Source organism: Lynx rufus, unplaced genomic scaffold (genome assembly GCF_022079265.1).
Source record: "Lynx rufus isolate CCGP_SWC_20201006 ecotype Redwood Valley unplaced genomic scaffold, mLynRuf1.p SCAF_10, whole genome shotgun sequence".
NCBI classification, from domain to species: Eukaryota; Metazoa; Chordata; class Mammalia; order Carnivora; family Felidae; genus Lynx; species Lynx rufus.
This window is the reverse complement of record NW_025814824.1, coordinates 57,545,119-57,562,048: the sequence shown is the minus strand read 5'-3', so window position 1 is coordinate 57,562,048 and position 16,930 is coordinate 57,545,119. Positions and strand designations below refer to the sequence as shown.

Here is a 16,930-nt window from a genome sequence, read left to right as displayed (position 1 = left end):
TGCCTTACCTCATCAAAGTTAGTGGATGACTTGACTGGCACCCTCTATTCACATGAAGGTTTTATACATCTTCACAGTTGCTGATACCACATCCTTCAGAAGTGCCCAACCCATTTAAAATAGATCTGATCATTTAATCTTTTTAATTTTTTTTTTTCAACGTTTATTTATTTTTGGGACAGAGAGAGACAGAGCATGAACGGGGGAGGGGCAGAGAGAGAGGGAGACACAGAATCGGAAGCAGGCTCCAGGCTCTGAGCCATCAGCCCAGAGCCCGACGCGGGGCTCGAACTCACGGACCGCGAGATCGTGACCTGGCTGAAGTCGGACGCTTAACTGACTGCGCCACCCAGGCGCCCCATGATCATTTAATCTTTAAGGTACTGCTCAGACTCTCTTGAATAAAAATTGCTTGGTCTCTTAGAGAGTCACCTCTCTCCCACTTCTCTGAGATGAATTTGGATGTATGAGGGGGAAGGGGACTTTGTAGCAGCAAGAAAAAGTTGGGACTCCTTGAGCGAGTGGGCCTCTGGCTTCCCAGATCTCCAGAGCAATGGATGGATTACATTGCACTGTCTTCCCCTGGAGCTATTTTTCTGAGTCTGGTTATGATGCTTATCACACCACACCCCTCAGATGCTTGTACATTCAGCACAGATGCAACAGAAACCCTTCATAGTCTCTGCACCAAGGACTTCCCTACTGCACCTGGGAAATACCCCATATCTTGACCTCCTAGGTCAGACATTTTCACAAAGTCTCACTGATGCCTCTTTTACAATATCTCTCCACTTAATGTCTACATTTCTCTTCCTACTATCTAGTTCCAGTTTTACCAGCAAGAATGAGTTCCATGATGGATTAATGATGTCCACTATAAACAGACAGGGGAGTCACACCATGAATGACGCATGTACTGATCCTTCCTCTTGTCTTCCTCAAATCCATTAATCCAAATCAATCTTCCCTGTTTGTATATATCAAAATCTTACTCATCTTTCAGAACTAGTTCAATCCTTATTTCTTCTATGAAGGTTATCCTCAGCCATAGTGATCGCATCCTGCTCTGAATTAACACCACTTGTTATTTGGTTATTAACATTTGTACTAGTTTATTAATGTTAATAGTAAATAACGCTTATTACTGATACTTGAGGTGGCTTGTAGAATGGTGGTATCATTAACACAAATAAAGTATGACTGGCTTTAAGGAACATATGATCGGTTAGTTATAGGAGATATCTAGTTCTCTGGTTATCAGGAAAGAGAACTAGGAGTTCCGTGATGATACTAACAGCAAACTCTTTTGGCAACAAGATATTACCAAAAACAGGATTAGAAACAAAACCAAACTGTTTTGTATAAACCAAAGTCTGGTCACTACATCTAGTGACAGGAGCATGAGATCACTTACTATGATTTCGTGAGTTTGAGCCCCACATCGGGCTCTGTGCTGCCAGCACGCAGCTGGATGGAGCCCACTTCAGATCCTCTGTCTCTCTCTCTGTGTCCCTTCCCCACTCGTGCGCACACGTGCAAGCATGCACTCTCTTTCAAAAATAAACATAAAAAATTAATAAATATTGCATGAAGACAACAGTACACACAACAAATGTTTAAAATCTATTCTACAATATATCCTTTTCTGAGAGGTAATCACCTTTATTTCAGATTCTTCCTTTCCTACTGTATTTGTTATGCAGTGAAGAAAAGCTAAAGAAGTGATCGAAACGGATAATTAGCACAAAAAGACCTAGGTATAATAGTTAAAACTATAAAATTTCTAGATATAGAAGAAAACACAGGAGAAAATCTGTGACTTTGTTGTAAGCAAAGATTTCTTGTGCAGGGCACAAAGAGCACTAACTGTAAAAGAAAAAAAAAGTAAGAAATTAGACTTCACCAAAATTCAAAACTTCTGCTGTTCAAAAGACACAAGGAAAAATGGCAAGCCACTCACTGGGGGAATATTTTCAATTCATATACTCACATATACTCACAATTCATATACTCACTTGTGTTTTGAATATATAAAGAACTTTTACAGCAATAAGACCAACAGTCCAATTTTTTAAATAGGCAAAAGATTTAAATAGACTTCACCAAATATGAGATATTGGTGGCAAATAAGCACATGAAAAGATGCCCAGTATCATTAATTGCCGGGGAAAAGCAAATTAAAACCACAATGAGATATCACTACAAACCTTGGGGTGCCTGGGTGGCTCCATTGGTTGAGCATCCGACCTCGGTTCAGGTCATGATCTCACAGTTTGTGAGTTTGAGCCCCATGTTGGGCTCTGCACTGACAGCATGGAGCCTGCTTTAGATTCTGTCTCTCTCTCTCTGCCCCTCCCCCATTTGTACACACATTCTCTCTCTCAAAAATAAATAAACATCAAAAAAATTTTTTAATAGAATGATTTTAAACACTGACAATACTAGGGGTGCCTGGGTGGCTCAGTCAGTTACGCCCCCGACTCTTGATTTTTGGCTCAGGTCATGATCTCATAACTGGTGAAACTGAGCCCTCCGTCAGCTCCGTGCTGACAGCACAAAGCCTTCTTGGGATTCTCTCTCTTCTTCTCTCTCTGTCCCCCCTTAACTTGCACACGTATGCATGCGTGCACATGCACACTTTCTCCTTCTCTCTCCCAAAATGAATAAACTTCTTTTAAAAAGTAGAAAGCAACCTAAATGTCCATCAGCAGATGAATGGACAAACTCAATATCATTAAATGCTGGGGAAGTAATTGTGGCATATCCAACAATGAAATACTACTCAGCAAAAAAAAAAAAAAGGATAAATTACTGACATACACAAAAACATGAATGGATATGAAAAACGTAATGCCGAATTAAAGAAGCTAAGAACAGGACACATACTGTATGATTCCATTTATATCAACCTCTACAATAGGTAAAACTAATCTACAGTGATAGAAATATAATCAGTGGATGTCTGGGGTGGGGTGAGGGGAGACCGCAAAGGGTAACGGGGGACTTTGTGTGTGTGTGTCGGGGGGTAACAGAAATGACTAGTCTGGGAAGATGATTATATAAGTGCAAACATCTACATTGTACACTTGAAAACACATACATCATCTTGCTTGTAAATTGTATTTCTATAAAGTTGAAAAAATAATTATTTTGCAACAGTTAAGGAGTTAAACTCTTTTTTATTACCAACAGTGGCTGGCCAGCAAATCATTAGAGGTTTAGCAGCCCATATATAGTATAGAATTATCCTTTACCAGTCAGCCTTCTGAAACACACCAGAGAAATGGGTTCTGTCCAGTGGAAATGCAGTACCTTAGAATTTGTTTTCTAATTCACAGAAGTTAGTGAATTTGCACATCCTCTCCTGATTAACCTAATTTAATTTTTTAAAAATCAGGCTTAGGGTGGGGTGTCTGGGTGGCTCAGTTGGTTAAGCTTCCAACTTTGACTCAGGTCATGATCTCATGGTCCATAGATTTGAGCCCCACATTGGGCTCTATGCTGACAGCTCAGAGCCTGGAGCCTGCTTCAGATTCTGTGTCTCCCTCTCTCCCTGCCCCTCCCCGACATGGGCTGTCTCTCTCAAAAATAAACATTAAAAAATGGTTTTTTTGATAATAATAAGAAGAAAAATCAGGCTTAGGGTGCCTGGGTAGCTCAGTCAATAAGCATCTGACTTTGGCTCAGGACATGATCTCACAGTTCATGAGTTTTGAGTCCCATATCAGGTGAGCTCGAGCCCTACTTTGGGTGAGCACGAGTCCCTCTTTGAGTGAGCCCTGCTTCTTTGTCCCTCCTAGGATTCTCTCTCTCTCTCTCTGCCCCTTGCTCACTTGTGCCCTCTAAATAAATAAATAATAAAAAATAAAATAAAATAAAATTAGATTTACTTAAAAAAATAAAAATCAGGCCTGTCCTCCTGGGATTCTCTCTCTGCCCTTGCTCACTTGTGCCCTCTCTCTAAATGAATGAATGAATGAATAAAATAGATTTCATTAAAAATAAAAAATAAAAAATCAGGCCTAAGCAAGGATAACAGCTGAAGAAAGCTATTTTTTTTTATGTTTACTTATTTATTTTTGAGAGAGACAGCACAATCAGGGTGAGGCAGAGAGAAAGAGAGACAGAATCCGAAGTAGGCTCCAGACTCCAAGCTGTCAGTGCAGAGCCCAATGTGGGGCTCGAACCCACAAACCATGAGATCATGCCTGAGCCCAAGTTGGACACTTAACCAACTGAGTCACCCAGGTGCCCCAAAGCTATTTTTTATCTACACCTCCATCTTAGACCTTTCTTTACTGGCTTAGTTCAAGTCCTGTGGTGTGATTTTAACATTTACTAGGGATTGAGGCGCATTGAGTTAAGAGGATGAGAGAGTGCAAGATAGAGCAGGTAGGGAGGGAAGTGGCAGGTTGTATTTTTGCTTTGTGTCCTTCCTGTGCTTAGAAGAAAGCTGAGGGGGCACCCCCCAACAAATGAGGGGGCAGGTGGAGAGGGGCACCTGGGTGGCTCAGTTGGTTACGAGACAGTCTGACTCTTGATTCCGGCTCAGGTTATGATCTTGCAGTTCATGAATTCAAGCCCCACGTCATGCTCTGTGCTGACAGTGTGGAGCCTGCTTTGGATTCTCTCTCTCTCTGTTCGTCCCCACTTGTGCTCTCTCTCTCTCTCAAACTAAACTTAAAAAAAAAAAAAAAGAAATGAGGGTAGGGGTGATGAATTCAGTGCACATTTGTCATTTCTAGTTCACAGCATCCATGCTCACTTCCTAAGAGTACTCTGATGTCATTTCAGGCAATTAACTCCCCCGTTCTATGTACATGTTTGTTGGGAGAGTAAAATCAAGTTTTCCCTCCCTCCATTGAAACCAAGCAAAATACCTGAGCAGTTCTTTCTCTGTCAGTTCCAAGCCTGGTTCCTTAGGTCTCCCTTCCATCCTGTGAGGCTCTCCTCAATGGAGAAATAAATCTTTTAAGTCCCCTCTTCCTATGCTCTCCGCCATTGTTTTTCAATCTCCCTCCTTAGAGTCAATGTCTGTTATAGGGGTGCCTTGGTGGCTTAGTTGATTGAGCGCCTAACTTCGTTTCAGCTCAGGTAATGATCTCACAGTCCCCCATCAGGCTCCACGCTGGCAGTACAGAGCCTGCTTGGGATTCTCTGTCTCCCTCTCTCTCTGCCCCTCCCCTGCTTACCCTGTCTCTCAAAAATTAAACTAAAAAAAAATTTCTGTTATCAGTTTGGTGTATTTTCTTCCAGATGCTTTCTATACATCTCATTCTTGTTTGTAAACAACTAACTGTATGTGTCACATAAATTGGGTATTATACATATTGTTGTGCAACTTGCCGTTTATGAGCTGTAATCTTCTATTTCTTTTGTATCTTTTCATCATGCCTGATTAAAACTCTCCACACAAAAATCCTGCCAAAAGTGGTGTCTAGAAGTAGGGTGGGACTCAGTTAATCTCACTATTTTATATAGCCCTTTAATTACCCATAACAGGATGGACTTGGGCAAAAGTTCAGCTAGGTGAACAATAAGGATCCTAAAGAATACTAACAATGTGTCAGGCTGAAAAGTCCTTCTAGGCAATACAGAGAAGGTTCTTCAGCAGGGAAATCTCATGATAAAGACAATGCTTCAAGAAGTATAACATGGCAGCTGTGAATATAATATAGACCAGAAGAAAGAGAGATTGGGTAGCAGAGAGACCTGTTCAGCAGCTAACAGGGGATAGATCTGAAGAAATAAAATTCTGGCTTATAGTGGAGCCAGAGAAATGGAGAGAAACTTATTACTGAATTATAAGAAGTTAGACTAGTAGATTTGAAGCCGGGAATTAGAAGAGCTAAATTTGAATTCCAACCCTGAAATGTATTGGCTGTGTGACTTCTGGCAAGACACTTCTCTGCTCCGTATCTTAGTTTCTCTGTCAGTAAAATGAAGAACTTAGGATATCAGGGCTTTTACAATTTTTTTCCAGTAGAACCCCCCTCCCCCTTTTTTTTTCGGGGGGGGGGAAGGCAAGACTCTTCTGGCTGAAGCCTAGGGAAAAGGCTCAGAGCCTCAGCTGTCCTTCATCTCACTTCTCTCAGCCACCTCTGTGACATTCTTGAGATATCTCCAGAGGACTAGAGAACATTTGAGAAATTTCTAAAGACTCTACTACCAACTCTAATATTCAATGACTCAGGGGGGTAAACTTGGCAGAGGTGCCTAGGAAAACAGTAATGACTTTAAGAGTTGCCACAGAATCATGTAATAGAAAGGGTAAATTGACCTCCAATAAATTTGCCTGCTTTTCTTCCAGGCCAAACTCAATTTAATGTCCCAAATCTCATCCAAACCTTGTGCAATCAGTACTCTAACCTCCATATAAACAATACCATCACAAATAATTCACTAACAGTTCAGCTCATTCCAGTCTGAGGTCAGCCAATTAATCAAACATTCTTCCTTACTGAACCAAAGTCTGTCCCTCTATCACTGTCATCTGAAATAAAGGTGCTTATTCTACCTTCTGGAACTAAAGCAAGTAAATCTGACCCCTCCTCCACAGGAGAATCCTTCAACTATTTGAAAAGAGCTATCAAGTCAACCTTATCACCCTTTATTTCCTCTTGCTCTCACCTGCCATGATGCTCCATGGAGGTGGCCTGCTCCAGTTCTGGATCAATTCAACATTTTCTAAGCATCTAAGTGTCCATATGTGCAAGCAAATTTTCATTTATTCATGGCTTTAGAGACTTAATCAAACCAGATGATCTACCTTAAAACAAAGACTAGCTTTATAATGAAATGTAAATAGAACTCAAACTCATTATCTGGTAACTATTCTTTTCTTGCTAAACGTTAGCTGTTCTCAGTTTATCAGATTGCTAAATCTTTTGACCCAAAGCTAATTGTGAAAACCTCTATCCAGGGATCCAAAAAGATTCAAGACTCAAGGTTCACTGAAGCAACTATAAATAACAGAAATAATATTATGCATCCTGATTCCAAAGCCTGTAATCACATCAACTCTCAGGTGAATATAATTCTCACCAGTATAAAAATTCAATTACCACCAACATGACACGGAATATCAATGGTGTGAGTAACAGAGCTTCATTTACCCTTCTCCATTCCACCCATTGTAGATTCCACCACCCAGTCTGTATAATTAGGATCTGTGGATTGGGCCTGGGTATCTGCCAGTCTGGGTAGTTTGGGAATGGGGAATAGAAAGTATGACTGAGCCCCCAAGAGAAATCAAGCCAGCATAGCCACAGTCCATGATGCCTGTAGGAGCTCAGAGTCTTTACGGTTTCCTGTGCTCCAGTTGTCCTGGTAACCTGAGGCCTCCTTATTTGTGTTGGCATCATGGGGCCAAGAGCGGAAGCAAAGCTGGAGCACCAGCAAGATTTGCAGGAAAAAAATGTGGGTAATGCAGCAGTTATGCCACAGGAGGGTCAAGCCTAGGGCAAAAGAATTACCTGGTTAGGGGAGAAGAGGGGGTAGCGTCTTGTAAAAATCAGATTTACAGATTCCACTTCCAATGTTTCCGATTCAATAGGTCTAGGATGAGCTCAGAAACCTGCAATTTTAAGAAGCTACCTCCTACCAAGTAAGACAAAGACCACACTTTCGAAAACCCAGGCTAAGCAAATAAATTGGCAGCTGGAGAGAAAAAGTACAACCACCTATCCATTTCAGAAAGCCCATATTACAGCATAGTAGTTCTCAACATAGGCAGGGAGGGTAGTGGTGGATTTTGCCCTCCAGGGGGACATGTGGCAATGTCTGGAAATATTTCTGGTGGTCACGGCGGAGGTCAGGGATGCTGCTAAACATCCCACAGTTCACAGGACTGCCCCCCAACAATAAAGGATTATCCAGTCCAAAACATCAGCGCCATGGTTGAGGATATTCTGCCCCTCAACCCCATCACCTCCAATCCACAGAAATCAATGCTACATACACGGTTTTAGGTCACGGCACAGAGAATTGTGTGAGGACCTCTGGAAAAAATGAGACCCCCAAAATCATTTTAAAAAATAGTAAATGTTATTAAAGATATGGATAAAGAGGAGATTGGAGGAGAGGGAGGTAGGTATGGACAATGATGGTAAGCCAAAGAAAAAATCAAGGGAGGACGAGGCATTGGGTGACAAGAGTGGGAAAGGAATGCCATTCCCTCAATGGATACAGCCCCTCCCTATGTAGAAGACAGGTAAAGAGAAGATAAATCTATTAAAAATAACATAAGTCAAAAAAAAGAGGGGAGGCACCTGGGTGGCTCAGTCGGTTGAGTGTCTGACTTCGGCTCAGGTCATGATCTCGCAGTTGACAAGTTTGAGCCCCGCATCGGGCTCTGTACTGACAGCTGGGAGCCTGGAGCCTGCTTCGGATTCTGTGTCTCCCATTCTCTCTGCCCCTCCCCTACTCATGCTCTGTCTCTCTCTGTCTCAAAAATAAATAAACATTAAAAATTCTTTTAAAAAGAAGAAAAAAGAAAGAAGGAAGGAAAGAAGGAAAGAAATAAAAAAGAAAGAAAAAGGAAAATGGGTAAAGGAACTGTGAAGAAGGAGCTTTATTAGTATGTGTCAAGCATAGACATGGAATGAAAGAAGACAACAGAGATTCTTATGTAAAAGAATGCTAAATAGAAATTCTTCAGCAATGATAAGAAAACAGGAGGACTCCTAGGAGGAGGTCAGGAATTATGTGAGAAAGGAAAAGAAAAATTATTTATGACACTATAGCCCTAATCTCTCATTCCCGAGTCCCGCCCCTAGAAAGATAGGTAGGGGGAAAGTTCCTTGATTTTCCCAAGCAGACATACTAAAAGGGAAGGGAAGTTGAAGAGGAGCACAGCTAAGAACTCTCCTCAAAGGAGAAGAGGGTGGTACTCAAAGAGAATAGAGGAGTAAGGTTCAAAGAGGAGGAGAAAATATATTTTGGGGAAAGAAGGGAAAAGAGAAGGGAGAGATTTGTTAGCCACTTGAGGGAGAGGGACTTCAGGGACTCTTTCTCTTTGGGGAAGAGATTAAATGCAGATTTCTCCCCCCTCCCCCCCCTTTTTTTTAATGTTTATTTGAGAGCGAGCAAGCACGAGCAGGGGAAGGGCAGACAGAGGGGAAGAGGGAAAGAATCCCAAGCAGGTTCCACACTGTGCTGTCAGCAACAGAGCCTGACAAACTGTGAGATTGTGACCTGAGCTGAAATCAAGAGTTGGACGCTTAACCAACTAAGCCACCCAGGCGCCCTGAGAAATTTTTTCTTAAGCATTGCTTTTGGTATATGAGAGATGAGATTCTAACCTTCATCTTTTACCCCTTCAATAAAAACTGACATTACTCATCAAGGCTTTGGGTTTGTGTCATTTCTCAGCTGTGACAACATAGAAGACTGGCCTTTAGGCAGACCAAGAGCCCAGTTACACACATTTTTACCATTTTTTGAAATGACCATAAGATTTATGGAGTAGCCAAAAGACAGCCATATGACAACATACTAACTCTGAGTTTAGAGCTGTACTAACACAACAGCCACTCACCTCCTATGGCTATTTACATTTAAATTAATTAAAATTTAAAATTCCAGGGGCACCTGGGTGGCTCAGTCGGTTAAGCATCGGACTTCAGCTCAGGTCATGATCTCACGGCTAGTGAGTTCGAGCCCCACGTCGGGCTCTGTGCTGACAGCTCAGAGCCTGGAGCCTGTTTCCGATTCTGTGTCTCCCTCTCTCTCTCTGACCCTCCCCCGTTCATGCTCTGTCTCTCTCTGTCTCAAAAGTAAATAAACGTTAAAAAAAAAAATTAAAATTTAAAATTCCATTCTTCACACTAGCCATATTTCAAGTGCTCAAAAGCCACATGTGACTAGTGGCTACTGATTAGCCAAGACAGGTAGAGAACATTTCTATCATCACAGAAAGTTCTATTAGTGCTAAAGAAAAAAGCTTAGACAAATAGCTAACAAAAAACAAACACTTTTCAAATCTTCAAAGAGCTGCCGCACTGAAAAACAAGTCGATTTCTTCCATATCATTTCAAAGAGCAGAACTAAGGGGGAAAATGAGATGTTATAAGAAGCCAGATTTCAGCTTAACAAGCCTCTAGTCCCTAGAGCCAGATAACAGAAGGGGTGGCCTCTGACTGCAGGAGGAAGTAACCCATTTTATTCAATATAGAGAAAGCAAAGATCAACTTGATCATCTTTCAGAGACAACAAAAAACTAGATGCCTTCTAAGTATCTAGTTTTGAGTCTATAATTTTAAGAAGAGAGCAATTTATAAATAAAAGTGAGTCATAAATAGAATTTTAAAAGTCACTACTGCCATAAATAGATTGTAGAGCAGGCAGGAACAATGAAAATTTGTAAGTAGCCAGGTAATTTAGTCAAAATTAATGGTGGTTAGCTAGGGGCTAATTATTGGTGGTAGGGGCTATCATGAACGTAATAGTTCGTAAGGAGAAAAAAAAATGATAAGAACTTGTTAAGAATGGTTCAAATGGCACAGAGACAAGGTAGAAAACTTCAATATGGGTTATTAATGGAATCTTGATCATAGTTGAAACCACTACTACAACCAGACAATCTTTTCTATTCTCTGCCAGAGAGAGTACCCAGCTGAGTATAGGAATGTTCTTGGACTCTGGCCCCTCTATCCCATCCTCCTGCCGTTCACCAAACCCTTGCTTGTCATCTCTCAGAACTCCTGAAACTCAGCCTCCTTCGTGTGATCTCATCTGTATAGGAATGGCTCCACTCATCTTTCTCATCTGAATACAGAATACCAAAGGATGATGTCTGTTAACCTTCTATCCTAGCTATCAACTTACCCATCCTCATCTTCTACCCCAAAATGCACTTACCTTGATTATAATGTAATATCCTGAACATATATTCATACACACATACTGACTTGTTATACTATCTGTGCATTTTAGCATATACACGAGAGAATTCACACGCACGCATGTGGTAACATCTATTGTTGGCAATTGCTGAGGAAACTGGTGCCAGGATTGTGAAATTCACTATTCAGTGCCTAGCACAACATCAAGCTTAAGTGGAGTCACTCAACGGACTTTACAATTGACCACGTCATGCTGCTGGATGCAAAATGTTGGAAGAAGAGGCTGAAGTCGATGTAAATTTGAAAACCTTTTTTCCTTGTAGGAAAAAGAGTGGAAACATAAGCGTTTTCTGCTGTACCTAGAGGAAGAATGCTTAATCACAACGGGAAGGTTGAAGCGTTGGTTAAAGCAAGCATAACAGGGTTTACAAACAGCCCCAAATCAGAAAAAGGTGAGAGAAGAGGAAGACAGATCATGCAGAATAAATAATAAAATCCAATCTTTTAAAAATCTAAGGTCTTACCAAACAGAAAGGAGGAAAAAGAGAAGATTTCAACAAGAGAGTGTTAAAGATGGAAAAGAGCCAGAAAGGGCTGTAGGTTTAAAAAAAAAAAAAAAAAAATCAATGAAGAAGTAGTGGTGTACATTGGCAAAGAGAAGTGTAGAATTGAAGGAAGGGAGAGAATTTATGGTAGAGGAAGTTGGTGTGAAGTTTTCCTCTAAAGATGCCCCGCAGAGCAAAGAAGGAATGAAGGCTAAAGCCACTGGGAATAAGGTAGGGCTGGGACTGAAACAGCACAGGAGAAAGCAGCAGGGCCCAATATAGTAAATCATTTTCTTTTTTTTTAAATTAACTGACCCAGATTTTCTTGTTTGGGGCCAAAGGCAACTGCAGGATTTAAAGATCTTTAAAATAAATTATTAAAATCCTAATTCTTGGAATTGCCTTCAGCCCAAGATAAAATAAATATAAAGATCATGATATGATAGAATGAGCGTCAGTTTCTGAGACAAATACCATCATAGAGTTGATTTTAGAAATGAGACTAATAAGTACTGTTATATAAATACTATTGTGAATAAAACAGATTTAGCTTTCTCTCTCTATTTATCAGCCACAGGCTAAACACAGAAACTCCAGTTACATACATGTGCACAGAAGATAATAATATAATACATATGTAAAGCTGGGTTATTTGTATACTGTAGCCCAGTGCCCACTCCAAGAAATGTTTTACTTGGTTTGGGTTATAGGGCAGTTTAAATGGCTGCACAGAAGAACGTTAAGGTTAAAAATAAAGACCATAACATGAAGGAGGGGAAAACTAGAAGGATTGTGCTGATACAAAACTGAGGCACTAGAAACAGAATTCACTCAGGTCACTGCGAGAAAAGGGGGCACAAAAGCACGATAATGCCATGTAACTAATCTTGACAGCCTCAACTTTGGGTTTTAAATCAAATATTGAATCAGATTTTTCAACTTTACTATTTTTAAAAATCCAACACTTAATCGTTTGATAAATGCAGTTACACAGTGTTAAATGACTATAAAAATTAGCATATCCATGCCTAATTCTTCAGCAAAGACGGAATGGGAGGCAGTAATGTTACACACAGATAACCTTGCCTTTAAGTCAGTCACTACTCTTCTTGCTCAGAGGCCGTCATTGCCACCTGCAAGGCCAAATCCAAATTCCTCACCCCAGCATTCAAAGCCTTTAATGACTTGGCTACAGGGTACCTACCTAACCTTAAGTCCCATCACCCCCTAAACCTACCTTCCACTCTCCGAGCACACAGGCCTCTGGGCAGACCTTATGTCTGGGGTCTGGCCATTTCCACCTTCCTACCTGATATGAAGTCTCCTTTCATCTACAGGCTCTGGCTCGCCAAGGCCTACACTGGCGCTGTGATCCTCCAGCACTCCAGTCCACCGTGCTCTCACTCCACAGCCCCACACTCCTCCCCTCCCCAGACAGTCTCACCCACTTGCTGTTTTGCCCAGGGCCCCTTTCCCTTCCCACACGAGCTCTCTGGGGCCTTCTCCCTGCCCCAAGATTCTCCCAAGGGAGGCTCCCTGCCTGCCTCCATTCAGTCACGGGCTCTGTATTCAGTGTCTATTAGGGGTTTCGCGCCTGGGGTGAAACCAGGACCTCGACCCCACAGGACCCTTCCTCCCTTTACTCTCCCCAGCGCTACGGTAACCCTGAAGGGGTTCCCCCCACCACCACCCTCAGGGGCTCCGGCCACCCAAATCTCCCCTCTGCGGCCGGTCCCTCCTATCCGGCAGCGGGCAGCAGGGGTCGGCGGTGACTCACCGGAGGGCCGGCGGCCGGGGGGCCGGAATGCGCTCACTTCCTCGCCTCGCGCACCTGCCTGCTGGGCACTGCTGGAGCGCCGCCCGGCCGGGCCTCCGGCGGATGTTTTTTCTGTCCCAGCGCGCGCGCGCCAATCACCCCCTACTGGCCGCGCCCCCCCCCCCTCCCCGCAACTGGCATTCCCAACGGCCGCGGCCCCAGGAATCAGAGTTGGGCCCTAACCACTGACCTCTTCTACACATAAGCATACACACAGCAACCACAAGCATGGCCTCGGGGCCCAAGCGGCTATAGAGACGCACACAAGAACGTGCACACCAACAGGAATGCAAGTGGATTCAACCAACACCTCCCCGACACGCCCCCCTCCCCCAAATTCTGTGAGAAGGATCCCGACTCAGCCCCCGGCTTTCTTTCTAGAAAGAAGCCCCCTACTCCTGCCCATATGCCTACCTCATCTTCATTATAGGTGGCCCCCACTTCTGTCCCCATTACCTCACACACACACCAATCCCTACTGGGCCCCCTTTGCCTACCGGCATCATCACCACCTTCAAGCTTCCTAGCTCCCCAGTCGTGTCTGCCCCCTACTGGGTCGGCTCCAGGTTGCAGGAGCAAAAGGCTTTCCGTGCCCCAGATTTCCAGGGTATCAGCAGGCCCCCCCTTCCCCAGAAAGGTAGCAACAGAGCTACTGACCACTGACAAGATTTCTGGGCCCTTGTGCTAGAAAGGACTCCTAATCCACCTGCTCCAGCCAAGAGAGCAGTCCAGGGTCATGTTTCCCACACACCAGCCTACATCAAGGCACCCAGCTTCAACCATGAATTTTCTTTTTTCTCTTGGCACTCCTCTGAAATAGAAAAGGTATCAGACCTGACTAGGGTGAACATGTGGTACATATAGTTGGCATCTCCATCCACTTAAGCCATTACTTGGAAGAGGACAGATAGGGAGTCTGAGGTGGACAGACGAAGTTGTTTCTGAATGAAGAGGAGAGAGGCAGGGTGACCCTCTAAAAAGGTCAGCCAGAAGTAGTTGTATCTGATCCACTGGGTGGCAGGGAATGAGACTCTTGCAGTAAAATGGACTGGAGACTTAGAAGGAAAAACAGAAGGTCAAAGTGGCCCTCCAGACAGGAAAGGAACAGCTAGAAAAAGGTCTTTGCAGTATGGCAAAGTGAAAGAAAGTTGTCATTAGTACCAAAGAGATGGCTGGCATTAGAGTGGTCAAATAGGAGAACTTGAGAGTTCACATGAGCGGGGATGGGAAGAAATGGATCAAAATCCTAATGAGAAAAGCAGGGGTCCCGATGTTACCTGGAAGGATGAGAAACTGACACCTTCTCCCAGGGCAGAAGTGAGGGTACTGACTGACCTAGGAAAAGTGGGTTTACCCCCAACACTTTTTTCTCAAACCAGAGGTAGTAAGGGTGACATGGAGCACGAATGCACAAAGGGCAGAAGTCTGTGATAGGAGATAGCAGCCTCCGACAGAAGTCCTCAGCTGTGCAGAGCTGCTCAATACCATTCAAACAAAGGAATGTCTCCCCATTTCATCTGAGCTTTAGCACCAACCACAGCAGCTACCATTTCCTGAGGCTCATGTGCCAGGGACAGTGCTAAAAGCATTACACGCATCATCTCATTTAAAGCCTCACAACAACCCTGAGTTAGTATTACTATCCCAATTTAAAGATAAGGAAAAGGGCCTAGAGAGTTGAAGTAGCTTGCCCAAGGTCACACAGCTCTTAAGTGGAATCAGGATCTGAATCCAAGTAGTCTGACTCTATAACCTACAGTCTTAATCACCCATCTTGGGGTTCTCCAGAGCCTGCAGGAAACCCAAAAGAGGACATCGAGGACTCCTCAATTCTCGTTCTTAGAGGAAACAGGGGCACCTCTGTGAAACCGGAGTGACTCATACCAGTAGAGTATTTAGAGATGTTCCTCTTTAAAAGAACTGTCCCCAGATAAGGGAAGATCTTGCATGTGCCATATGTTTGGGGGTACCGAGCAATGGAAAGTGCATCCCCGGTAGGCTTGTGCAAAAGAGATACCCACCTCCTCATCTCGGAGGAGCACCCACATCTCTAGCATACTTCAGGGAGACTCTGCCCTAGGGTCTGAGAGAAACATTCTCCACTCCAGGTGTCGGTTCGCTCTCCCGGAGCCTCTGGCTGTCGCACCCTACTGCAGCTCCTGGGTTTGGCTGGAGCGCAGGATTAGCCATCCCCAGGAAATGCCTCCCTCCGGTCCAGGCAAGGATCCCAGCACACACACCCCTGGTGTGTATGTGTGTGTTGGGGGTGGGGGGGAATGCTTCCTCCTCTCCAGGTCAGGGAAGAGATGTGGGGACCACCTGGGGGCCCTTACCCCTCCCACCTCCTTGCTGGGGAAGTGCCCAGTCAGTGCCCCTTCCATGGCCACCTCCCTCCCCCTCGCTGTGCCGGGGCATGAATCAGCTCTCACAGCTTGTTAAAGCTAGACCTCTTGTTTTCATGCCCTCACCTCAGGAAACAGAGTTACAGCTTTTCCAGCTCTGCTCAGCAGGGGGCCAGGGTCCTCACTTTATAAACATCCCAAGCCTGTGAGAGCAGAGGGCAAGGAGATGGTGTGAGACAGGAGCCCAGGGGAGAAAGACAGAAGCTAAGACTCAAGGAGAAAAACAAAGAAAAGCCAAAGAGACAAGACCAGAGTAGTCTGAACAGAGGCCAAGAAGGGATCGAGAGGGCTGTGCTGCAGAAATGACCCTAATGATGCTCTGGTCTGGACAGGCGAAGGGAGTCCTGGGAAGCTGGGGGATCATCTGCTTGGTGATATCTCTGCTCCTCCAGCAGCCAGGAGTCCACAGCAAGTGCTACTTTCAAGCTCAAGGTAAAGCTGGGGGAGGTATTTGGAAAGGCCGAGAACAGAGGGAGTTGGGATGAGGGGGGCTTAGAGATGATCCTCTATCAGAAAACCCAGACTCCCTCCAGCTCGGAAATTGGAGAGACTAAATATGGAGGTGATGTGTACTTACTTTCTCCCACTGCAGACCACAAGTGATTTTTGTCTGCCACTACCACTCCCACACACACTAACATCTCCTGTTCTTCCCTAGCCCCCTGCCACTATGAAGGGAAATATTTTAGCCTCGGTGAGTCTTGGCTCCGCAAGGACTGTTTCCATTGTACCTGTCTGCATCCCGTCGGTGTGGGCTGCTGTGACACGTGAGTGACCACAGACTGCCAGGGTATAACCAGACTGTTGTGGTGGGAAAATGAACAGAATAGAGGTATGAGGCTGGCTGAACCTGAAGGTACCAACAAGAGTGAGAGAAAGAGAGAAAGCTGCAGGCTACGAAGTGAGGGATGTAGGGGGCGGTCTGGAGGGAAAATATTCCTGCTATGAAACGAAAAAATCCATATATGGCAGGCCAGGGCTTAGTCACAGGGAACAAGAGGGCACTAAAGACATGGGAAGAATGCTGGCAGAGAAGGAAAGTAGGGCAGGGATAAAGGGGGCCTTCACCATGCTGACTCCTTTCCCATGCTTTGCTTCCCCAGGTCTCAGCATCCCATCGACTTCCCCGCGGGGTGTGAGGTACGTCAGGAGGCAGGAACCTGTCAATTCTCCCTGGTGCAAAAATCTGACCCTCGGCTGCCCTGCAAAGGGGGAGGGCCTGACCCCGAATGGGGCTCAGCCAACACCCCTGCCCCTGGGGCCCCTGCTCCCCACTCCAACTAAACTCAACCGATCACCCTTCCGCTAACTGCCCACTGCTGC

General features: G+C 44.3%; 1 protein-coding gene across 1 annotated transcript; it reads left to right on the top strand.

Annotated features, from left to right (window-relative positions):
- Window positions 1–15,909: 15,909 nt before the first annotated feature.
- On the top strand, window positions 15,910–16,901 carry MSMP (microseminoprotein, prostate associated). The gene is made up of 3 exons (XM_047066222.1): window positions 15,910–16,039; window positions 16,266–16,374; window positions 16,711–16,901. Exons 1-3 carry the CDS (start codon window positions 15,910–15,912, stop codon window positions 16,889–16,891), a joined length of 420 nt encoding a protein of 139 aa, XP_046922178.1. The 3' UTR covers window positions 16,892–16,901.
- The last annotated feature ends 29 nt before the right edge of the window (window positions 16,902–16,930 follow it).